This window comes from Petaurus breviceps, unplaced genomic scaffold (assembly GCF_028583685.1).
Source record: "Petaurus breviceps papuanus isolate PSGF00001 unplaced genomic scaffold, PetGlider_PUasm1.0 189, whole genome shotgun sequence".
NCBI classification, from domain to species: Eukaryota; Metazoa; Chordata; class Mammalia; order Diprotodontia; family Petauridae; genus Petaurus; species Petaurus breviceps.
In genome coordinates this window covers 23,896,177-23,922,251 of record NW_027185809.1, presented here as the reverse complement: position 1 = coordinate 23,922,251, position 26,075 = coordinate 23,896,177, and the positions used below count along the sequence as shown (strand labels likewise).

General features: G+C 36.9%; 1 protein-coding gene across 1 annotated transcript in view; it reads left to right on the top strand.

The window, feature by feature from the left end:
• Positions 1–26,075, top strand: part of LRRC9 (leucine rich repeat containing 9) — a 211,438-nt gene that overhangs the window by 138,152 nt on the left and 47,211 nt on the right. Inside the window, exons 24-26 of the mRNA XM_069092055.1 lie at positions 15,957–16,087; positions 18,052–18,160; positions 20,186–20,325. Coding sequence (XP_068948156.1) covers positions 15,957–16,087; positions 18,052–18,160; positions 20,186–20,325 — 380 coding nt within the window. The remainder of the gene's footprint in view (positions 1–15,956; positions 16,088–18,051; positions 18,161–20,185; positions 20,326–26,075) is intronic.

The window sequence follows — 26,075 nt, the reverse complement described above, 5'->3', positions numbered from 1 at the left end:
CCTGTGGTTGGTGGCAGTATCAGAGAAGAGAAGGGGAGAGAAGGGGAGATGTTACTAAAGTAGGAAAGCTAGAACGTGACAACCAATGATTCCATATGTGAGATGAGAGTGAGGGGCTGAGGATGACACCAGGGTTGTGCACCTGAATGACTAAGAGGATAACTTAAATATCTTGTTAGTTTCCTTCAGAATTCTCATTTATTAGATTCTAAAACACCATACTTTATTCACTACAGATTCACTGGCATTTTGATTTAAGAGTGTTAGTTTCCTAGTTGTCTGTAGTCAAACCATACTGAATGTGTCACATCTCATCTGATATTAGAAGCTAAGCCATTTCAAGCTTTTGGGATTGTTAAGAAGCATTAACATACATGCCAACTTTCTTATTAAAATTCTAATTCAGTTTTTTTCCTATTTTTAGAAATGTTAAAATTTTAAGCCTTATTAATTTCTTTGATTATAATACATAGCTAATAAATATATACAAATATATTTCAAGCTCTATGTGTTTATCCATCCTTTTTTCCTTCTGGTTTAGAATACCCTTCTCAACTATGCCCTTGGTTCCTTCCCGTCCTACCTCCTTGCTCCATAAATAATCTCTTGTCTTTCTCAAATCACCCACCTCCCATTATTCAATGGTTACTTCTTTTTTGTTGTTGATCAGTCATTTCAGTCATTTCTAATCCTTCATGACCCCATTTTGGGTTTTCTTGGCAGAGATATTAGAGTGGTTTGCCTTTTTCTTCTCCAGCTCCTTGAGGAAACTGAGGCAGATAGGGTTAAGTGATTTGCCCAGGGTCACACAGCTACTAAGTGTGTGAGACCAGATTTGAATTCAGGAAGATGAGTCTTCCTGACTCCAGGCCCAGTACTCTATCCATTGTGCCATCTAACTTACCCCTCCTTCTACTGTTTATACAAATATTCACTTGACTCCCTTATATAAAAACCTTCTTTCATCTCTTCTACTTCTTCAAGCTATTGACACGACACCCTCTTTTTTTGGAGGTATTGTGGAGAGGGATTTCTTTTTAAAGATAGATTTGTTTTAGGCTTTTTTTTTCTATCACTATGGCTTCCCAATGTCCCCCATCCCCAATAGAACCTTCCCTAGCAACAAAACAGTACAACTAAGCAAAGTAAATTAATGCATTAACTATGTCTGGCAATGTATGTTGTAACTGATATCATATATGATTAGATCATAGATGTAGAGAGATGTGTTATTTAAAGATACCTCAGAGACCTTCTGTTCCAAAACTCTCATTCTCTAGATGAAGAAACTGAAGCACAGGAATGTTAAATTTCTTGTCCAGCATCAAACAAGTCATGTCAGGGGTGGGATTTGAACCTAAGTTCTTTTGCTCCGGAGGCAATGATCTTTCTCTTATGTCACTTTCCCTTATGTCACTCTCACCTCTCTTTTCCCTTTCATTTCCAATCTTCTTAATGAGTAACTGTCTGTGTTTACTACCTCACCTAATTTATCACCTGTTAAATTTTCAAACCTTTATAATCTCACTTTCCCATAACTTGACTGAAATACTTGTCTGAAATCTCACCAGTGACCTCATAATTGTCATATCCAGTGGCTTTGTATATGTGCTCATTTTTCTTGACCTTTCTATAGCACTTGACATTATTGGCCATCATTTCCTCCCCTGGAGAAATAGCAACTGCAGCAGCAGGCCAGAATTAAACCTAGATTCAGACCTGGCATACCAATGCTATTTGACTTTCAGGGGGAGGATCACAAGCCCACCACTGACACCACCATACCCTTTACCCAGCCACCCTAGAGGAGGAGCAGTTGCTGCAGCAGCAGATCAGGGTCAACCCAGACCTAAGCCCAGCCCCAGCACCCTCTGCAACACTTCTTGGAGACTGAGATTTCATTTGCAACCCACTGCTATCCCTATGGCTAACAATCTCTCATCTCCTGTTCTCCTAATCAATCCCACCCCAACCATTCCCATCCATTCTTTCCACTGTGCCCTCTGAAATTCCCATTGCATAGTGAACAATCTTCCATTCACCCTGGTCCTCTTTCACAATGCTTTCATTTTCTAGCTCTCACTGAGATCTTATTTCCCCCAGGTGACACTGCCTGCCCATCATTCTCCAGCACAGGATATTTATACTTTCTCTTAAATACCACTTATACTGGGAAGAGAATCATCTTATTCTTTGTCCCCACTGCCACTTTCATATTCTCACTTTACCACCATCATGCAGCAGCATCTTCTCTGAAATCTACTCAATCACAATTTTTTTAACCCAACTTAGATGACGGTAATTTTCATACTGGTCTCCTGATTTTTCCCCAAGGAATTCATCTCAAGGTCATTATCTTTCTCTCCTTTTCAATTCCTGCCCTTTTTAGCAGGAGACTATTTCAGCATTCTTGTTGTTGTGGTTCAGTTGTTTTAGTAATGTCTGGCCTTTCATGACTCCATTTGAGGTTTTCTTGGCAAAGATACTGGAGTGGTTTGCCATTTCCTATTCCAGGTCGTTTTACAGATGAAGAAACTGAAGCAAATAGGGTTAAATGACTTGCCTGGGGTTACACAACTGGCCCGTTTCTGAGGTCAAATTTGAATTCAGGTCTTCCTAACTCCAGACTCAACACTCTATCCACTGCACCATTTAGTTGCCCCCTCAAATTCTCCAGCTTCACAATTCCTCAGCCCCCTTATATCCCATGATCTATGCCTTCACTCCACCTTAGTCAAACATAGGAATGGGTTGGTTACACACTAGATCTTATCTACAAATATTCTTCTTGAAAACTGAATTACAAACTCTGACATTATTCTATCGGACCATAATGTTCCATGTCATCTCTCCCTATGTATCATCTTTCCTAAACCTATTCTTATCCCTCATCAATACCTCCAATCCCTCCTTACTTCAATAATTTCTCAGGCTTTTTTTCTGACTTCACTTTTTTCCTTTTCCAATATAAACCCTATAGTTAGCCAGTTCAGTTCTTCACTGCCCTTTGATCTCAAATCTTTTTGCCCCTTTGTCCTATGTCCACCTATGTCTTGCCAAACCTCTGAACTATTCCCAGCATCTACCTCTTTTGTTGTAACTCAGAAAATTACTAAATGGAGCTGGAGGCAGTATGAGGGAAAGAATAGAAAGCCAACCTCAGAAGCAGGAAAATCTGAGTTTAAGTCTCCCTCTGACAAATGTCTGGGTTACCTTCCACACATCACTTGGTCACTTAGTGCTCTTAAAATACAGAGAAATTGCTGATCTCCCTTAATAGAGGAAGTTTTTTTTTCATCCAAGATGTTCCCTATACCAATAAAACTAAACATCTATTCCCTATCCCTGTCCTGTATATTTCTAGATTATAAGCCCCTAGAAGACAGGGACTGAGATTTCTTCATTTATATCTTCTCCAGTGCCTAAGCACAGTATATTTCCCACAAGGCATAGAATGAATGAATACATGTGGGAAAATGTAGTTTACTTGTTCTATTTGGAATTATCCTTTTCAATTTTGTCCTCAGTCATTTTTCTTTCTACTTCCTATACATCTTTACTCTAGCAGTTATTCCTATTTTTTCTTGCAAGTACCACATTGAAGAAAATAGGAGAGCTGAAAAATGGTCCTGAATGATATTCTGTTGGGATATATATATGCATACATATATATGCCAGAGCAGAAATTTGCCCTGTATTGGCTTATTCCTCTGATGGAAAGAATAGTTGCTAGTAGACTCAAAGATTAGTTGTTAAATGTTCATTGTCAGTGTGGCAGGAGATTTCCAGTGAGATACACCTAGAATCTCTCTTTGCCATATGCTATATAACATTTTTATCAAGAACTTAACTAAAGTATGCTCATGAAATTTTCACATGGCACAAAACTAGAAGAGATAGTTAATACATTGGATGACAGTCAGCATCCAAATGATCTGGACATGCTAGAGTATTGGACTGAATTTAATAAGATGAAATCCAATACTGATAAATATAAAGTCTTTCACTTAGGTAAAAAATTCATCTTCCCAAGCATAAACTAAGTCCCCACAGACATCATGCATTAAATCATCCCTTGTGGAAATGCAGCCTCATAGGTGCAGCCTCTGCCTCTCAACAGCTACAGTTACTGAAGTCCCAGAAAAGAAAGTTCTCGAAAAACATGTTGAAGGGGTGGAGTCAAGATGGCAGAGTAGAAGCAGGACCTTAGAGCAGCTTCGGCTTCCGCCTTCCCCAATCCATGTAAAAAGGGGACTCTGAACAAACTTTGGAGCTGCAGAACCCACAAAATGACACAGAGAAGCTATCCTCCTGCTGAGGACAGCCCAGCAGGCCGGCAGGAATCAGCCAGCGTAGTGCTCTGGGAGCCAAGACCAAGCCCGCCTGAGCCGGAGGTTTTAGCCCCAGGGTGGGTCTGACCAGCCACCGGAAGAGGGACTCCAGATAAGCAGCAGCTGTGGCCGTTTCCACATTTATCAACACATAGATACTAAGGACAAAGTGAGAGGTCAGAGCAGTCTGGACTTTGGGACCAGTAAGTGGGAGTGCGTCGGCTTTTGCCCCCGGGGCAAGAAGCCACTGAGACACCAGCACAGCCAACCAGGGCCAGGTGGCAGCTTTAGCTCCTGGTCTGCAGAGTGTAGGGGGACCAAGCAACCAGTCTGAGGGGTAATTGCTCTTGCTTTAACCTGCTTGGCTCTGGATTGCAGTCTAGGGTAGAGGTCCTTGGGTGTGTGTCCAGCTTGCCAGAGTGTGTGGAGGCCTCAGAGAGGGCACCCCTCTAATACCTCCGGAAGCTGAGAAAACCCCAGCGTTTGGAACGAAAGCTCCCCTGTCTGGTGGCAGAGTCCTACTGTGGCAAAAAGCTCGGGGGTCAAGTGACTGAGGGGTGACATAACCAGGCAAAGGAAACAAAGCAGACAAAAGATTTGAACATTAGACTCCTATTTTGGGGACAAAAAGGATCAAAGCATGGAACAGGAGGAAGACAATGAAGTCAGAACTCCTGCACCAAAAGCTTCCAAGGAAATTATGAGCTGGTTACAGGCCATAGAGGACCTTAAGAAGTAGATTTAAAAAATGGAGGAAAAATTGGGAAGAGAAATGAGAATGATGCAAGAAAATTACGAAATGAAAGTCAACAGCCTGACCGAGAAAAATCACAGCTTAAAAATAGACTAACTCAAATGGCAAAAAGAGGCTCAAAAAACCAATGAGGAGAAGAATGCCTTAAAAAGCTGAATTTGCCAGATGGAAAAAGAATCTCAAAAGCTCACTAAGGAGAATCATTGCTTCAGAATTAGATTGGAGCAAATGGAACCTAGTGGCTTTATGAGAAATCAAGGTGCTGTTAAACAGATCCAAACAAATGAAAGAATAGAAGGAAATGTGAAATATCTCATAGGAAAAACCACTGACCTGGAAAATAAATCCAGGAGAAATAATTTAAAAATTATTGGACTACGTGAAAGCCATGATCAAAGTAAGAACCTATAAATCATCCTTCAGGAAGTTCTCAAAGAAAATTGCCCTGATGTTTTGGAACCAGAGGGCAAAATAGAGGTTGAAAGAATTCACCGATCACTTCCTGAAAAAGATCCCAAAAAGAAAACTCCTAGGAATAGCCAGGTTCCAGAATTCCCAGATTAAGGAGAGAATATTACAAGCAGCCAAGAAGAAACAATTTGAATATTGTGGAAACATAATCAGGATATCCCAGGATCTGGCAGCTCCTACATGGAGGGATAGAAGGGCTTGGAATATGATATTCCAGAGATCAAAGGAGCTGGGATTAAAACCAAGAGACACCTACCCAGCAAAACTGAGTATCATGTTTCAGGGAAAAATATGGTCATTCAGTGGAATAGAGGACTTTCAAGCATTCTTGCTGAAAAAACCAGAGTTGAATAGAAAATTTGACATTCAGATACAAGAAGCATGAGAAGGTAAACAGGGAAATGAAATCATAAGGAACTTATCAAAGTTGAACTATTAACATTCCTACATGGAAAAACAATAATTGTAACTTATGAAACTTTTCTCCATATGATAATAGTTGAAGGGAATAGAAATAAATATATGTCAGTATATGAGAGTATATGGGCATATGAATACATATGTGAATGTGTGTATGTATGTTTATAGGTATTCATAGATGGAGGGCACAGGACCAATTTAACAGGAAGGGATGATACTTAAAAGGTGAAATTAAGAGGTGAGAGAGGAATATAATGAGAGGAGATGGGGATAGACAGAATGGGGTAAACTATCTCATATAGAAGAGGCAAGGGAAAATGGTTACAATGGAGGGGAAGAAGAGGAAGGCAAAAGGGAATGGGTCAACCTTATTTTCATTGAATTTGGCTTGAGGAGGGAATGAAATACACACTAAATAGGGTATCTCACCCTACAGGAGAGTAGGGGGGAAGGGGATGAGAGGGGGTATGATGGAAGGGAGGGCAGGCTGGGGGGAGAGGGAAGTTGGAAGCACCCACTATTGAAAAGTGATGGAATCAAAGTAGAGAATAGAACAAGTGGGAGGTGGGATAGGAGAGAGGGAAATATAGTCAGTCTTTTACAATATATCTACTATGTTATTGTTTTGCATTAGCCACACATGTACAACCTATACTGAACTGCTTATCTTCCCAGTAAGGGTGGGTGACAAGGGAGAAAAGGAATGAATCTGGAATTCAAAGTTTTAAAATCAAATATATATATAATTAATACTATTTTACATGTAATTGGGAAATAAGATATACAGGCACTGGGGCATAGAGATCCACTGGAAAAGACGAAAGGGGTATGGGAGAAAATATGGGAGAGAGCAGATTAGAGGAGGGAATATCTTGTGGGACTGCTGTATTGGGGTGGTGGTAGGGGGAAAATGGAGAGAAAATTTGTAACTAAAAATCTGGCGGAAATGAATGATATAAATCAGAAGTAAATAAAGCATTTGAAAAATGAAAAAAACAAAAAAGTTCTCTTAGGTGAAGTTATTGGTACCATTAAATGATTCAATTTTATAAAGGGAAATAACATTAAAGAATATATATTACCATCTGTTTTTCTGCTCTACCCTAAGGACCATGAGGCCCTTCCTCATCACTTTCAGCTAAAAACTCTAGTATGTGTTGCTTTTCCATATTATTGAGAGTAGGGACTGCCCTGATTTTCTGTTTCTATGCCTAGTGCACAATGTTTTACATTTAATAAGTGCTAATAAATGTTTTTTTCATTCATTTATTCATGTTGGAGGCATGGATAAACATTGTTTATTCTGAAAAAGAAGTGAAACATTTATATGAGTGACCAGTTTGATGCAGTAGCCAGAAAACATAATGTAATTTCAGGCTGCATTAAGAGAGACATAGTTTCTTGATATGAGGAGGAGCATCATACCATGCTCTCATCAGGAATATTGTGTCCAGTTAAGAAACATTTAATAAGGACATTGACAAGCTTGAGAATATGCAGAAGAGGGCAGGGTCCTCTGGGGACAGTGGAGAAGGGCCCTGAGTCTATGTCATAGGAGTGAGTGAAGATGTTTAGAAGAGAAGATTCATGGACAATGTTAGCTGTCTTCAAGTATTTGATGACCTGTCATGGGAGGGAAGAATTAACCTTCTCATTAGGTTCAAATGAAGTAAGGTTCATATGTAGTCTGTTTCCCATGCCACCATCCTGTCCTCCATGGCTATATAATTATTCTTGTGTACCCTAATTATGTTATAAGTAAGTTCTACCGTCTTCTCCACTTTCTTCCCTTATCTTTTCATTTTTCCTTCCTTTTCTTTTTTCTTTTAATATTATAAAAATATAGCAAAATTGCATCCAGTTATCTCCTTTATTTTCTCTTTCTTTGACCTTGAAGACATTCTTACTATTGAAGACATTTGAGAGAATACTTCTTTTTCTCTTATTAGTATATAAATGTTTCATCATATAGTCCCTTCATATCAATCAAGTGTATTTTCCTTTCTGTGTTTCTTGACTCCTGTGTTTACAGTTCAAACTATATACTCAGCTCTAGTCTCTTCATCAGGAATACTTGAAAGTCCTCTATTTCATGAATGGTCCATTGTCCACCCCCATCCCCCCAAGAGTATACTAATCTTTTCTGGGTAAGTTATTCTTGGTTGTAAGTCTTTATCTTTTGCCTTCTGGAATATCATATTCCAGGTTCTTTTCTTCTTTGTAGTAGTAGCTGCCAGATCTTATATGATCCTGACTTTGGTGGCTTAGTATTTGAACTCTTTATTTCTGTTTGCTTGCAATATTTTTTCCTTGATCTGGAAGCTCTGGATTTTGTTTGTTTCATTTGTTGTATTTTTCATATTGCAATTTCTTCAGGAAGTGACTGATGAACTTCTTCTATTTTTACTTTGCCCTCTGGTACTAATAGATCTGGGCAATCATTTATTTATTTGTTTGTTTTTTATGATTATTCTGAACTTAACATGCACTGAATAAAATAAATATTTCATTATTGATCATAGAACAGGAAGGGATTGTACATGAAACTGATTTTCCATTACATAGATTTAGCTTTTGTTTTAAAATATATAAATAAATTCGACATGTAACTTTCAAAGCTACTTATCTGTAATTCCCTCTGGCATTCCTTCAAATTCTCTTTTTTTGCAGGAAGAACCTTATCTCCCCTTCCACTTTATTTCCTCCCATATTGAAGGGAAAATAAAAACAAACCTTTATAACAAAGTTGCTTAGTGAAAGCAAATTCCTAGATTGGGCATGTCCAAAAATATATGTCAAATTTTGCATTGTAAGTCTGTCACTTTTGTGTCAGAAGGTGTTGTTAGCAGCCTTCTTCATCCTCTGGAGTTGTTGTTGGTCATTTTATTCATAGATCTTGCCCTTAATGTCTATTTTATGTCTATGGCTTTGATTTTTGTTTCAATTTGTTCATTTTCTAGTTTCTGTTATTGTCTTATCTGAGATCATGATCACTACCCTTGCTTTTTTTAGTTCAGCTAATGCATAGTATATTTTGCTATAATCTTTTTTTAACGTTATGTGAATCTTTATGTTTCAAGTGTATTTACTAAAAACAACATATTGTTTGTTTACAGACATCCTGGAGGAGGGTTTTGAAGGTCCTGGGACTTTATTGATGATTTGTGCTGACCTCTTGGACCTTGTTTATGGGTCTGTGTTGATTTCTATGTTGATGATTTGAGTTCTCAGACCTTGTTGGTGGGTTTGAGTTGATTTCACAGGCAGATAGTGAATTGATGATGGTGCCAGCAATGTGCATGAATATTACTGTGGCTCTGTCAAGCTTTGTCTTCCCAGAAACAGGAACTGTGAAGGACTTGAGATGGACTGGACACTGTGAGCCTCAATATGAAATGGGAACAGGATGAAGAACTGGACAAGGAACTGGACAAGGAACTGGGAGCTGCCTGCCTTTGAACCCAGGTGACAGTTGGAGCTGGGACCATGGAAGAGGAACCCTGGAAGCTGAGAGTCAGCCTTGAGTCAAGCAGAAAGAAGACTTTACTTGGATACTGTGTACTGACAGAAGATAATGATTTACTGTGACCTAGGGGTAGAGAACTTTGATTTTTGTACTTTGTGATTGAAGTAAGGATTTTGTGATTGACTAAATGAATGTACTTTGTTTAAAACTATTGACCACTTTGGTGAAAACTGTGGCCATTTTAGTGATAAGTTGTTGAATTGTGACATGGTGAATGCTGTACTTGATTTTCTGTGTTAAGTTGTAACATTGGGAGTGCTGTACCTTGATTTTCTGTGATTGTTTTGCTCTGATTTGTTATTGAATAGAGAGCTCACTACACTATGTAATCAGAACCTTGAAAGCTGTTCACAGCAGCAGTCCTCTGGAAAGCTATTCCTGTGTGGCTTTACACCCAATTTCCTCTGAAATTATTGATTTCATCATTTCTGATAGCATAATAATATTCTGTTACATTCTTATATATTTGTTCAGCCACTTCCCAATAGGACAGTCTCCTTAGTTTCCAGTTTTTGACTACCACAAAAAGAATGGTTATAATGTTTATGTATACACATACATCCTTTTCCCCTCTCTTTGACTTTTTGGGGAGATAATCCTAGCAGTGCTCTAGATGAATCAAAAGGGATGCAGAGTTTAACTTTCAGAGCATGATTCTAAATTTCACTCCATAATTTCAAAGCTCCACAATCAGTGCACCCATATATTTGTTTTCCCACAGACTTCTAACTTTTGTTATTTTCCCTTGTGTCATCCTTGTGTCTGATAGGTGAGATGGAACCTCAAAGTTACTTCATTTTGCATTTCTATAGTTATTAGTTATTTTCAGAATTGTTTCATGACTGTTGAGATAGCATGAATTTCTTCCTTTGGAAACTGCCTTTTTATATCTTTTGATCATTTATCTATTAGGGAATGACTTTTAGAATTATTAATTTGTATCAATTCCTTATTTATCTTGGAAATGAGACCGTTATCAGAGAAATTTATTGTAAAGTTTTTCCCAGTTTATCTGTTTCCCTTCTAACTTTTACTGTATTAGATTTTTTGTGCAAACACTTTTAAAAAATTTTATGGGATCAAAACTCTTTCATTTTGTCTGTTTTCCTCTGTTTAGTAATGAACTTTTCCCCTCTCCATAGATCTGAAAGGCAATTTATTCCTTGCTCCTTTAATTTATAATGTGACCTTTATATCTAGGTCATATAACCATTTGGTAGTTGATGATTATTGTGTGAGTTGAGATGTTGGTGTAAATACTAATTTCTGCCAGATCACTGTCCAGTATTCTTGATAATTTTTGTTAAATAGTGAGTCCTTCCCCCAGTAATAGGATCTTTGGGTTTATCCAATCCTATGCTACCATGTTGGTTTGCTTCTGTACATCATATACCTAATCTGTTTCACTGATTGACCTCTCTTTTTTTTAACAGAGCCAAATTGTTTTAATATTGCTGCTTTATGGTATAGTTTGAGATGTTTCTGATAATATGAATCCCTTCCTTTCCTTTTTTATTATTACTCTTGAAATTCTTGATTTTTTTTTATTCCTCTATAAAAATTTTGCATTTTTCAAGGCATATAAAATATTCTTTTGGAAGTTTGGTTGGAATAGCACTGAATAAATTAATTTAGGCAATTTATGATTTTTATAATACTACCAGGACATGCCTATAAGCAATTAATGTTTCTCTAGTTATTTAGGTTTGTTTTTATTTTGCAAAGAGTGTTTTATAAGTAGATTCATTTAGTCCCTGAGATAATTTCACACTCGATCTGTCAATCAATAAACATTGGTTAAGCACTTACTATGTGTCAGGCACTATAGTAAGCACCAGGGATACAAACATGAATAAAGAAAGACAGTCCCTGTCCTCAAGTAATTTATAATCCATTGGGAAAAAGACCATACACAAAAGGAATCCAGAAAGAGTTGGGCGGGGGAGGGGGAAGAGGGGAGGGGAAGCTAGGGAGTAAGTTCATCAGAGAAGTCCCAAGTAGCATAGCCAGGTGAAAAATGAGATGTTTGATATGAGCTCTCTTCTTAAGTGGAGTTTTGGAGTTCATGGTCCCCTCTTCTAATCAGCCAGAGAGCAATGATGAGATGGCATTCCAGGACTGATGATGTGGAGTACCAAATATTTTATAGCCTCTGTAGTTATTTTGAAAGGAATTTCTCTTTTTAACTTTTCTTATTTGGTTGTTTTGGTTATATATAGGAATGATGATATTTATATGCATTTGTCTTATATTGTATGGTTCTAGTGTAATTATTATTTTAATTTTTATTTGATTCTCTAGGGTTTTCTAAATACACTGTCATATCATCTGCACAAAATGATAATTTTGTTTTCTCTTTGCCTGTGTTTATTCCCTCAATTTCTTTTTCTTGTCAGTACCATAGTGAGCATTTCTATTATTCTGTTACACTATCAGTATTGATAATGGGCATTGCAAGACCTGTCTATTCCTCCAGTAGTATTATACTCTTCTTTCTCCCTTTTGCATGCATCTACCCCCTGTTTCCAAAATCTGTATCTTTGGTTTCAATCACTGTCCTGAGTTCTAGATGCAGATTTCTAGCTGCCTATGAGACATCTCCACCTTGATTATGCTCCAGAATCTCAAACTCACTATGTCCAAAATACTAAATTCATCATCATCCACATAAAACTTCCTTCCTCACAACTTCCCTTTCACTATTAACATCCCCACCATTCTCCCTATCACACAAACTTGAACATTCAGAGTCATATTTAACTTCTGTCTTACCCTTCACAACAATTCAATTCAACAAGCCAGGCACTGTGTTAGGCATTGACATACAATCAGTCCAATTGATTCAAATATTGAAATATGTCTTCTATCTCCTTTCACTCTAACACCTTAATTAAGGCCATAAATAACTCTCATTTGGACTTAGGCAATAATCTTTGAACTTCTCTCCTTGCTTAGGTCTTTCTCTTCTGGTTCATTCTTTAGTCTGTTTATATTTGTTAAAATAAATCTTTGATCATGATGTACCCACTGTTCCTCAAGATTCACCATCCCTAAATAAACTTTCTAGCCTTATCTCTCTCACTCTTCCACATACACTCAAGTCCAAATGAATGCTTTCATTTTCCAACTCCATGATTTTTTTCTTTATTCATAAAGTTTCTTCTGCCTTCAGTGCCCTTTACTACCTTTCCAATTACAGTCCACACTCCAAGGTCTGCCTCAAATGCTGTTTTCTACATAAATCTTCCCTGATTCCCCCCCTCAACTAGAAAGAATTTCTTTCTCCAAAATCTTGTATCATTTTGCTTTGTAACTTTTTTACACATTGACATTCTACCTTACATTGCAATCAATTGTATATATGTCCCGTCTCTCCCACTAATCTGTAGTGGCTATGTCTCATTATTCTTTATATGCTTCACCATGCCTGGTCCCTCCAGTGTTCTTCCAAGCCATCACCCCTACTTTGGTTTCACTTTCCTCTGAATTCCCATTCTTGACCCTATATTTTAAGTATTTCAGCATTGTCCTTTACTCTCAAATCCTTCGCCCCTTTACCCTGTTCTGCCAACTATAATGCCTTGCAAAGCCTGGATTACCTAAATTATCCCCACCATTTCATTCCTATTCAAAAACTACTTAACTATAGTGGAGAAATTATGCAATCATATTTACTGGGCCTACTACAAATTTATGTTATGTAATTTCAACTGGGTCTTCAGTGCCATAAGGCAATCATTTTATTCTTCTGTAATTGACTTTCTCTCACAATCTCAGTTGAATCTATTCTATACCTTCTCTTTTTCCTCTAACTTCTAATACCCCCTCCTCTTTTAATCCATTTAGCAACAATCTCACTGAGAAAAATATTCACAGCAGCTCCTTTTTTTTCCTACTCTACATTTCAAAACTCCTTGACATCATCTTTCATTGTCTCCTGCCTCTTTCAATTCTAGTCTCTGATGAAAAGCTAGTCCTTCTACTTACCAATGCCCACCCTTCTACTTATACTCTTGATCTCATTCCCTTTCATATCCTTTGGCAGATTCTCCTACAATGCTCTTCCTCTAATATTTAAACTCTTCCTATCTAGTGACTAAGTATTCACTGATACCTACAAACATCCTTGATTCTCATCCATTCTTGAAAATCCTTTACTTGACCCAACATTCCTTCAAGCTGTTGCCCTATATCTCTCCTTTCACAACCAAATTCCTAGAAAAAACTATCTACTCTGAAGGGGGGGGGGCCATGAACTCCAAAACTCCATTTAAGAAGAGAGCTCAGATCAACTATCTGCTTTCCTTCACTTCCCCTCCTCTCACTCATTTCTCAACTTCTTGCATTCTAACTTCTGACTTTATCATTTATTTAAACAAAATTGCCGTCACCAGTTAATGGTCAAATATAATGGCTTTTTCTCAGTCCTCATCTTCCTTCACTTTTCTGCTTCATTTGGCATTGATGAGCATCCTCTCCTTCTGGATATTCTTCCTTCCTTAAGTTGAACTCTTTAAATTGCACCCTTCTAAGCTCTCTTTCTATCTGCCTGGCTACTTCTTATTAGTCTCCTATTTTGTTTCAGCTTTCATGTTGCATCTCCTAACTATGGGTGTACCCTCAAGACTCTGTCCTGGATCCTCTTATGTGTATATATTATCTCTAGGTGATTTAATCAGCTCCAGTGGATTCTATTGGCATCTCTGCACAGATGTTTCGCAAATCTATACATCCAGTCCTACTCTCTCTCTCAAAAGCTCCAGTTCCATATCACCAACTGCCTATTGGACAGTTTGAACTGGATATCCCAGAAGCAGCTCAAATGTAGCATGTCTTAAACAGTTTATCTTTCCCTTCAAATCCACCTCTCTTCAGAACTTGTCTATTTCTATTCAGATTACCACCCACCACCCTTCTAGTCACCCCAGCTCATCACCCTAGAGGCATCATCGACTGCTCAATTTCCCTCACACCTCATGTCCAGTCATTTAGTAAATCATATTGTTTCTGCCTGCTTATCTTTGACATTTGCCTCCTCTCCATGCACACAGCCACCCCTCTAGTTCAGGCTCTCATCATTCTTTCCCCTCTTCAATCCATTCTCCATACCTTCCAAAGAAGTATTCCTAAAGTACAGGTCTGATCCCACCACTGATCTGTTCAAAAAGTTCCAGCCACTCCCTACTGCTCTGAGATAAAATACTAACTCCTCTGTTTGAAATTTAGAGACTTCCACAGTCTTAGCTCCAAGTTACCTTTCCAGAGATCAACATTATACATTATTCTCTTTCATGTGCTCTACAGTATATAGTGGTTACCTTCTTACCTTCCAACCTGCCACAATACCTTATGGACCAACAGACCTCAAGAGACTATACCTTGGGGAACTTAACCCATTTTACTTTGAAACTTCCTATTTTGGGTTCCAGCTATCCTCAATGGTAAGTAAATGTGTGTGAACTGATATAGTTAGATGTCAGAACATCCAGCCAATCCTGGTCCATATTTTACCCCAACCAACTTCTGACCTTCAGCCATGTTGCCACAATGAGAAAAATCTACCTATTCTCTACTTCCATCCCAAATTTTCACCTCTACTTCTGGGAACTGTAATCGATTCAGGCATGGGTTGCTACTGGAAATAGCATGTTAATCCACTACTCTTTGGGCTCTACTCACCATCCCTGTGACTTCCCATGCCTAAACACCCTCCCTGAGCGCCACTCCCTTATGTGTACTGTATCCTCCCATTTAGAATGTAAGCTTCTTGAGGGGAAGGATAGTATCACTTTTGTACTTGTTTCTCACATAATGTGTTAACAAATGCTATTCAGTCATTCATTTCCACCAAAGTAGCCTACTTCCTGCTGTTCCTCATAATTGATTTTCCACCTTCTGCCTTTGTACTATGTCTAGAATGCATGCCCTCTTTATAGCCACTTCTTAGAAATGATAGCTTCCTTCAAAGCTTAGCTCAAACCCATCTCCTACAAAAGTCCCTTCCTGATTTTTGTCCCTACTCAATTATCCTGTATTCACTTTTGTATATATTTTTCATTTACTTATATGTGTACATCCCATTTCCCCCTGAAAGAAAATAAATTTGTGGAGGGCAGGGAATATTATTTTTATGTTTGTATCTTCCCTTACCTGACATGGTGACTGGAATCAATAAATGCTTCTTAATTGATTGGTTGATAGTTAATGCTCAATAAATATATGATAAATTAATTAATGAAGTTTAGTTTGACATGAAAAATAATTTGAAAGAATATATACATTGATGAGATTACCAATCCATTTGATTATTTAGAATTGAGTAGTTACTGACTTAGGATACTTGAATGTTTTCATTGACTATGATAAAATCATAAAAAAGTGACAGTTCTGTTTTAATTCATCTGAACTTACCATCATGAAGAGAAAATGACACTTTTTAAATATATTCATTTAGGAATCTCCAGAGATTGAGAATGCAAAAGACTTGTTTGGTGGCAGACTTACCTCTGACATGATTGCAGAAAGGCAAGGACATTCGAGTTTCATCCAAATGCAGGAATTAAATTGGACCACATCTAGCATCAGGTTTAGCCATTTAAAAATATTCTTTTGTGTGCAATATACCTCCTAAATTAAAAGTATTATGGTGAAATATTCATTAAAAACATATACTTTTGTTAGATTTTACCACTCTTATATGCTGATTCAAATATGGCCAAGAGAAAAGCAGCTCACTTTCCCTAATATTATTTCAAAATCTAATTGTCGTGATGTGGGATGCACCTGAGATTGTTAGCAGCAGTGCTAACTTCTAACTTTCTTCTTTCAAATGCTCAAATTACCTTTCATTGGCATATGCCATTCTTCAGAATGTCATTCAAATTTCAAAGTTTATCCTTTGTCCAAAGAATGGGAAGAAAAAAAGAGATTGAGTTCTTTGGGAGGCATCCTTTTCAGAAATTCCTTTCTTTATTGACTTAAGTGGGCTTTAAAGAGGGAAACTAAGGTAGAGCAGTACACCAGTAATCAGACATTTGAGGTCATTACAAACTGAAGTAGCCTTACCAAATGCAATGCAAAACTTTATACATGCTGTGAGTTGGGGAATAAGCATAGTTCCATTTTCACAGGATTAATCTTCCTTTTAGCTTCCCCATCTCCAACCTCTTCAGTATACCACATCAGTAATTTGCTTTATATTCAGCCTTTATAGATGGATATATTCCTGTAAATAATAAACTGACCATTTAGCTTTTATTTATGTATTTTTTGAGAATTACTTTATATGTGGATTTATGAGTCATCTGTTTTTCTCATAATAGAATTGGCTACTTCTAGGGGGCAGTTATTTTATATCAGAAATTAAACAAGACCTCCTGAGCCTCATAGATACCAAGATCTTGAGGGCAATTCCTCCAAATTTATAATGTGTTATTTAATTTTAATACTGAAAGGTGTTTTTTTCATATTATAATACTTTTTAAATGGAAAATAGAATTCTATTATTTTACATGCAGGTGGTTTTTAAGATGTTTATTTGTATTTTAAGATTGAAATATGAAGTAATGCTGCTCTATTTGTTATTTTAAGAAGATCACAAGGATTTTGTAAGTTTGTTAAGGAAGAAGAGATTGGAAAATACAAAAAGCCCTATGTTAATTCTAAATTGAAAGAGGCAGTATGATATGATACCATAAATATTGGATTTAGAGTCATGTGTCTGAAGTTGAAATGCCAGTTCTGCCATTTGGGGCAGTCACTTAACCTCTATAAAACTCAGTTTCTTCATCTGTACAATGAGGGAATTGGAGTAAATTACTTCCAAGGTCCCTTAGTCCCTTCTAGCTCTAAATCTCTGATCCTATGATAATGAATATAAAATGAAACAAGAGAATTTTGAGAAAAGATGATATCCATTAAGTAAATTTAAAATTATGGGCAAAATAATTTCTCCAGATAACAAGTCTTATTTACATATTCATAATAACAAAACCAAGTCCCCCATTGTAGGACACTGAGTGGAACAAATGGAATAGAAAAAAGTCATATGGTTGATGTAAATGGAGGCCTAAGCCCATGAAAGTGGTTCTAGGTTTGAGCTTAAAGTAGTTTTAGAAACAATGGCCCTGGAGGTCACTTGCTACCCGTACCATATTCTGAATTAGTCTGTTAACCTGTGAAAAGAGAGTAAATCTCAGCACAATTGGCATGAAAATAACTTGATACCTGTACTGTGTAACAGAGTTCTCACTAGCAGAAGTCGAGCTGGTTACAACTCCCATTCGTCCTGTGCAGCCTCACACATGTGCCCAGGGTACCATGAATTTTCTAGCACAACTTTTTATGTTCATCTTTTATTTATACACATTCATGTCAAAAATGTAACAACTATGAGAATAAATTATAAATTCTATATATATTAGAGAAATTATTGCATATGAAACCTTTGATGAGAGACAGAATATTTTGTAGGCTTAAATAAAGAATGAATCCTCCTATATATTTTAGCTGTGATGAAACATTAACTGTAATTCTTTTTCAAAATGCAGAACTGTGGATCTAGTTCCAGTTGATCAATTTAGAAATATATGCAATGTGAATTTGCAGAACAACAATCTCACCTCATTTAGTGGCTTAATCTATCTGCCTAATGTGAAGGTGAGTTCATAAAAAAATTAATTTTTGTTGCAACTTTTGCAGGGTGTTACTTTGGTATAAAATGTTTTAAACTTTTGTTTTTCAATATAAATTTATTCTTATAACTCAGTAATGATGAACAAATATAGCTTTCTATAACCATTTCAGTCAATTATTATCTAAAATCAGTTCTCTGTGTCAAAATTCTGTGTCAAAGTTTTAAACTTTCAGAAATGGTATAGTTGTTGTTCAGTCATTTCAGCTGTGTCCGACTCTTCATGACCCCATCTTGGTTTTCCAGGAAAATATACTGGAATGGTTTGCTATTTCCAGCTCATTATACCGATGAGGAACTGAGGAAAACAGGGTGAAGTGACTTGCTCAGGGTCACATAGGCAGTGAGTGTCTGAGGCTAGATTTGAACTCAGGAAGATGAGTCTTCCTGACTCCAGACCCAGTGTTCTATCTGCTGTTCCACCTAGTAGAATAGCCACCTAGTGGAATAGTGATCAGTATTAATTTGTTCTCACATCTTCTGTTGACGTCTTCTGTGTGTGCCAAATAGCCCAGAAAGAGACTCCACATTTATTAGGCAAGTCCCTTAACCTCATTGAACCTCAATCTATAAAGTGGAACTTATGCTGCCTGTTTCACAATTGTTTCAAGGCTCAAAAGAGGTGATGCTTGTAAAACATTTTTGTGACTGTAAAAGTATAAAGCATTATGTAAATGCAAGTTTTCATTAATAGGAGGAATGTGATATAACTAAAAGAACACTGGACTTGGTGTCAAAAGACCTTGATGCAATTCCCAATCCTTCCACTTATTAGTTATTTGACATGGTCAGGATAAACTCTGTGAGTCTCAGTTTTGTCTATAAAACAGGAGTACTTATGTTACTAGTATCACAGAATTTTTGTGAGGAAAGCACTTTATAAATTGTAAAGCACATATCATTGTGAGCTATTTCTGCTTCTGTTATTTATTTTCATTGAAGTTAGATGAAGTCATGATTCCCAGAACTGTATCCTTTGTTCCCTCCTGGAAAATTTGTACTTACAGATTAGGAGTTTAGTCTTCTCTGCATTAACCAGAGGAATGATTCCTAACATTAAAAATTTGGGGGACAAGATAGTGAAGTTGGGTAGCCTTCCAGCATCTTTAAAGTTGTTTACTTCATTATTTTGTTTGCAATATTGTGAATTTTAAAAACATCAGAAACACTTACAGTCAAATATGAGTACAAAATGACACTCAAAATGTAATATGTAGGATTTGGGAATTATCCTCAATTTTAGATTTCCAGAAAAGGGGTCTAAAACCTGCCCTTCACGAGACTGCTTGGAGCTCCACAAGGTATACCACTGCAGCCTTTTGTTGAGATAAATATGCTAATTAGATTAACAGAAGTTCTTTAAGAGAAACAAAAAATTATATAGTTGTAGTACAAATTTGAATTTTAGTAACAGGAATCATCCAATACTAAAAGCAACAGAAAAAAAAATAAAACCTTCTTACTTTGACTGAATAATGGGCAATACAGTTGCCATTATAAAAATGACCAGAGTAACATGATTTTTGTATTAGCAAACCACAAAATATAATAAAGAGCCTTCTGTGTTTATATTTTATTTCTATAATTTGTAAATAAAATCCTTCCTTTTGATAGGTGAAGATTCTTATAACAAGTTTAAAATACTTTTGATTCACAGAGTTGACTATCTGTACCTCCCAAATTTTCTTTCAGCTTATGTTGATGATCTAAGATTAGCAGAATGCCTATAGAGATGAAAAGTTAAAATATTTCATCTATACCTTATAACTATGATTTCAGAATCATATTGAGTGACTGGTATGTTAGAATTCATGATGTGTCTACATGTAAAAATTGGCATTAACTCAAACACTAATATTTAAAAATATCACATTTCAGAATGATAACCTTTGCCACTTTTCACATTTGCTGGTAAGCAAACTATTTTCACATTTTAAAACTTCATGTGGTTATGTTTGTAATATTTTACTTATATGCTATCCTTTGTGTAGGTTTTGTGTCTCAACTATAATCACATAGAATCAATAATGCCCAGAATAAAGCCACAGACTCACTTAAGCAATAGGCAACTTCTCTATCAGAAGGTAACCTCAAGTGGCTATGGACAGCAAGGAGTACCAAAAGGAAGCAGGTGCTGTATGAGCCTGTTTTTTTAATATTAATGTTTATTAGATAAAGAAATTACTGGGGGGGGAAGTAACGTAGTAATAGAACATAATACTTTTACTTAAAATTCATAAGTTTTTAAAGGAATGTCATTGCCTCAAATTAATATCAGTCAAAACATGCATTGAGTGCTCTCTGTCTACAGAGGATTCAGAGAACCCCTCCCTGGAAAAATCCATGGTGGTTAAGATTCCTGTTAATCTGGTGCATTTTTCTATACCATTTCATTCCTTCATAACTCACTAACTCTTGAAGCAACTCATTACACTTTTAAGCAGTTCTTTTTGTTCAGAGGTTTACCCTCATATCGTCTGGAATCTGCTTCCCTATAACTTTTAGACATTGTTCACTGACTTCTACCCTCTTTGCTCTGGAGTAAGGCAAAGCAGTTCTAATCTCTTATCTATAAAAGATCTCATCATTTATTTGAAGCCAAGGATCATGTGCCCTCTAGGCTATTTTATCCCTCCAGGTTAACTGGGGTTTAGGTAACCCCATTACTCTAACCAGTCTTTATATGTCACAATTTTAAATTTCTTGATAATCCTGATTAACCCCCTCTATAAATGTTACAGAATATTTAGTCCTTCCTAAAAATGTACCTCCCAGAAATGAATGCAGTATTCCAGTTATAGTCTAATCTGGGAAAAATACAGCAAAGCAATTAATTGACTCTCTCATTCTGGACAACCTCTTTTAGTGCAGCCCAAGAACTCATTAACTTTTTTTGGCTGCTTCAATAACTCATATTGAGTTTACAAACTACTAAAACTTCAGGTCCTTCTCACATAAACCTTTGGCCAAACACATATTCCCTCTCCCTGATGTTTCTAACCCAAGTATAACGCTTTACCATACATGTTTGTTGTTTAAATTGCAACTCATTAGATTCAACCCATTGCTGCAGTTCTTTTGAGATTTTAACTTTGTTACCTAATGTGTATTTATTTTGCAAATGATTGATAATACTTCCCTACTTAATAGAGGTATACTCCATCAATTCTTTCTTCTTACTAGTGCTTCCATAATATCACTCAGCAATTCTCTTTTAAAGGCTATCAAGAGTTAATTGACAATTCATGCAAAGTAACTTTTGCTATAGTCTCAATTTTCATACAGAACTATTCTCCAGTGTTCTTGCCAGAGCCACTGGGGCCCTACTCATTTTCTCTCCTTGTTTTCATTGTTAGAGATCTATCTACCTGTATTTTTTTAGTTTTTGATGTCCTTAATTGATCCCCAGTTCATTTACTTTGGAAATACAGTTTTAAAACTATAATACTTCTTAATATCCTTGTTCATATTGAGTTTGAAAATAGCTATTATGCTAGTAATTTAGGAATTATAGTCTATCAGCTAATATTTATTGAGTATTATATGAGAAGCACTCTGCTGGTGTGATATATATAAATATATATATATATATATATATATATATGGAATGTGCCTTCCTCATAAATGTTGGTAATATAGCATAAATGTTTATAAAATTCAAGGAATAAATGAATATATGATAAAATGTCTTGACCTTAGGCATACAGGGGTTATAGGTTTCATCTTTTCTTTGGGGTTCACTAGGTTTTATAAAATTTCTTCTGTTTTGGTTCTTTCTTCATTGCATTAATCTGTCAGAATAGGAGGAACATAATACTTTATGCAAGTTTTCCTTCTCTTTCCCATTCAGAGAAGATCCATTTGAGGAAGAAACTCAAATTTCCATGCAATTGTCCCAGGCTTTCTGAGGGGAAATTGCCTCATATATTTGGTATTTCTGTGAAACAGTATGGATTTGATTATGAAATATCATGTATTTTTACAAGTTTAAGATCCAGAGTATATTTTACTGGCACATAGAAAATTTGAAGGACTGAAAGCAGAATTTTTTTCCTCCCCAAAGATTGGTTCTACCTATTGGTTTTTTTTTGGAGGGAGGAAGGCAAGGCAATCAGGGTTAAGTGACTTGCCCAAGGTCACATGGCTAGTTAAGTGTCAGGTCTTCTGACTCCAGGGCCAGTTCTCTATTCACTGCACCACCTAGCTGCCCCTGGGTCTACCTATTTCACTCAGACTGGAAGTTCAGGGGCTATTCACTAGTCTAATCTCAATATTGATTGACATGGGAACTTTGACCTGTTCTGTTCCAACATTGGCCAGTTCATCCCTCCTACTGGCCTCTGGCTCATGAGGGCTCACCCTATTTGTGTCCAGCTTATACAGACTTCCAGGTGACATAGCCCATTGAAGCTTAGAGCTGTCAAACTCAAGACCCCAGTGTCAGTTGTCTCTGTTAGCTAGGATTTCAGGAATGTGTCACCATACCCAACTACAGGTAGATATTTTTTTTACTCTGGAACCCTTCATAGATTTATTATTATCTTAAAAATCATTTAAATATATGTATATAGATTTAAATTATAATATATTCTATATAATAATCTTTTAGAATTTGAAATCCTTGAGGGATAAGTTTGTGTTTCTGTATGTTATATTAAACATAGTTCTAATTTGAGTGTTGGCTATCAAAAGTTATACTTGATTATACTTGGTTAAGAGTTGTAGGAAGATAGCCAAGATGGCAGAGTAAAAGCAGGAACTTGGCTGAGCTCCCACACCAACCACCTCCAAAACCTGTAAAATATGACTCTAAACAAATTTTAGAGCTACAGAATCCTCAAAGTGACAGAGAGAAACAAATCTCCCCTGAAGACAGCCTGGCAGGCAGACAGAAAGGGTCTATTAAACTGAGCTGGGAGCTGAGCACAGTCCTGCATGAGCTGCATGGGCCAAGACATGAGATGCCCCCAAGCAGCAGCACAGACTGGCCAGAGCAGACTTCAGGAGAGTGAATCACCAGCAGCTGTGGTGGTTTCCAGACTTCTCAATCCATAAATACCATAGAGAAAGTAAAAGGTCAATAGGGAACTCTCTTGGAACTAGGTGGAGAAGAGTGCAGTCTGGCCCTTGCCCCCAGGACAAGAAGCTGCTGCTGCCCATGGCTGCCTCTGGAGCTCCTGGCCTGCAGATCATAGGGGGACCAAGCAACCATTCAGAGGGTAATTGCTCTTGCTTTGACATGCTAGGATCTGGGTCATAGTCCTGGGTGGTGGTCCTGGGTTGAGTGGCCAGTGTGCCCAGAGCTTGTGGTGGCTGTAGAGAAGGTGCCCTCCTCAGACCTCTGACAACTGCAAAAACCCCAGTGATTCAGGACACAACTCTCTCCACTCTGGAAGCAAGGTTCTACCATGGCAAAGAGCTCAAAAGTCAAGTAATTGGCTGGCAAGATAGGCAAGCAAAGGAAACACAGTCAGACCACAGAATCCTATTTCAGGGACAAAAAGGATCAAAACATGTAACCAGAAGGAGACAACCAAGTCAAAACTCCACATCAAAAGCTTCCAAGAAAAAACAGGCCATGGAGGAACTCAAAAAGGATTTTCAAAATCAAGTAAGAGAAGTGGAGGAAAAATTGGGAAGAGAAATGAGAATGATGCAAGAAAATCATGAAAAACAAGTCAACAGCCTCCTAAAGAAGACCCCAAAAAATACTGAAGAAAATAACACCTTAAAAAAATAGACTAAATCAAATGGCAAAAGAGGTCCAAAAAGCCAATGAGGAAAAGAATGCCTTAAAAAAAAGCAGATTTGCTCAGATGGAAAAAGAATTTATAAAACTCACTGAAGAGAATGATTCCTTCAAAATTAGATTAGAGCAAATTGAAGCTAATGACTTTATGAGAAATCAGGATACTGTTAAACAGATCAAAACAAATGAAAAATAAAAGGCAATGTGAAATATCTCATTGGGAAAACCACTGACCTGTAAAATAGATCCAGGAGAGATAATTTCAGAATTATTGTACTAGCTGAAAGCCATGATCAAAAAAAAGAGCCTAGAAATCATCTTTCAAGAAGCTCAAGGAAAATTGCCCTGATATTCTAGAACCAGAGGGCAAAATAGAAATTGAAAGAATTCACTGATCACCTCTTGAAAAAGATCCCAAAAAGAAAACTCCTAGGAATATTATATCCAAATTCCAGAGTTCCCAGGTCAAAGAGAAAATATTACAAGCTGTCAGGAAGAAACAATTTGAGTATAGTGGAAACACAATCAGGACAACACAGGATCTAGCAGCTTCTACACTAAGGGATCAAAGGGCTTGGAATATAATATTCCAGAAGTCAAAGGAGTTAGGATTAAAACCAAGAATCACCTACCTAGCAAAACTGGGCATAATGCTTCAAGGGAAAATATGGTCATTTAATGAAATAGAGGACTTTAAAGTATTCTTGATGAAAAAACCAGAGCTGAACAGAAAATTTGACTTTCAAATACAAGAAGCAAGAGAAGGATGAGAAGGTAAACAGGAAAAAGAAATCTTAAGGAACTTATGAAAGTTGAACTGTTTACATTCCTACATGGAAAAATGATCATTGTAACTCATGAGACTTTTCTCAGTATGAAGATAGTTGAAGGAAATAGATATATATATATATACACATATATATGTATATATATACACACATACATATATTATGTTTAGGAGGGTGTGTGTGTATAAATACATATGTGAGTATATGTATATGTGTGTGTATGTATACATAGACAGAAGGCACAGGATCAGTTGAATAGGAAAAGATGATATCTAAAAAAATAAACTTAAGATGTGAGAGAGGAATATGAGAGAAGGAGAAAGGGAGATATAGAATAGGGTAAATTATCTCATATAAAAGAGGCAAGAGAAAACTGTTACAAAGAGGGGAAGAGCAGGGAGGTGAAGGGTAATGGGTCAACCTTACTCTTATTGAATTTGGCTTAAGGAGGGAATAATATACACACTCAATTGGTTATCTTACTCTATAGGAAAGTAGTGGGGAAGGGGATAAGAGGGGATGATAGAAGGGAGGTCAGACTGGGGAAGAGGGTAGTTAGAAGCAAACACTTTTGAAAATGGACAGGGTCAAAGTAGAAAATAGAATAAGTGGGGGGGTGGGATAGGATGGAGAGAAATGTAGTTAGTCTTTCACAATATAACTACTATGAAACGTTTTGCATAACTACACATGTACAACTTATATTGAATTGCTTTGTCTTACCAGTGGGGGTAGGTGAGGAGAGAAGAAGAGAAAGAATCTATAAATCAAAGTTTTAAAAAACAAATGTTAAATTGTTTTTATATGCAACTGGGAAATAAGATATACAGGCACTGGGGAGAGAAATCCATCTTGCCCTACTAAAAAGTTAGGGGAAGAACGGGGGAGGATATAAGAGAGAGCAGATTGTAAAAATTGTGTTATATGTAGGTATGTGTATGTGGAGTAGAATGGAAAATCATTTATTAAATTATTTCTATATGTCAAACCCCACCTATAATTAGCTTCCAGAATACAAATAGGAAAGGTATACAGCCCCTACTCTCAAAGAGTTCACATATTAATTGGGGGAGAAAACGCATATAGAAGAGTTCAACTGCAAGGCAGATCTATATGTTAAAAAAAAAAAGTGGTCCTTAAAGCACAGCAGCAGAGAGTCAAAACCTAAGGTCTTTAGGATATACTGTTGAGAATGAGACATCTTGGGTGGGATATGAGTGAGCAGATTTTAAGTGAGGCCATTGGAGGAAAAAGTCCTTCTGTGATTCTGGTACCAGGACCCTGTGGTGGTCTCTGGGCAGGTAAAGTTTGTGTTGTGGAGAGAGGAGAATACTTATTAGAGAT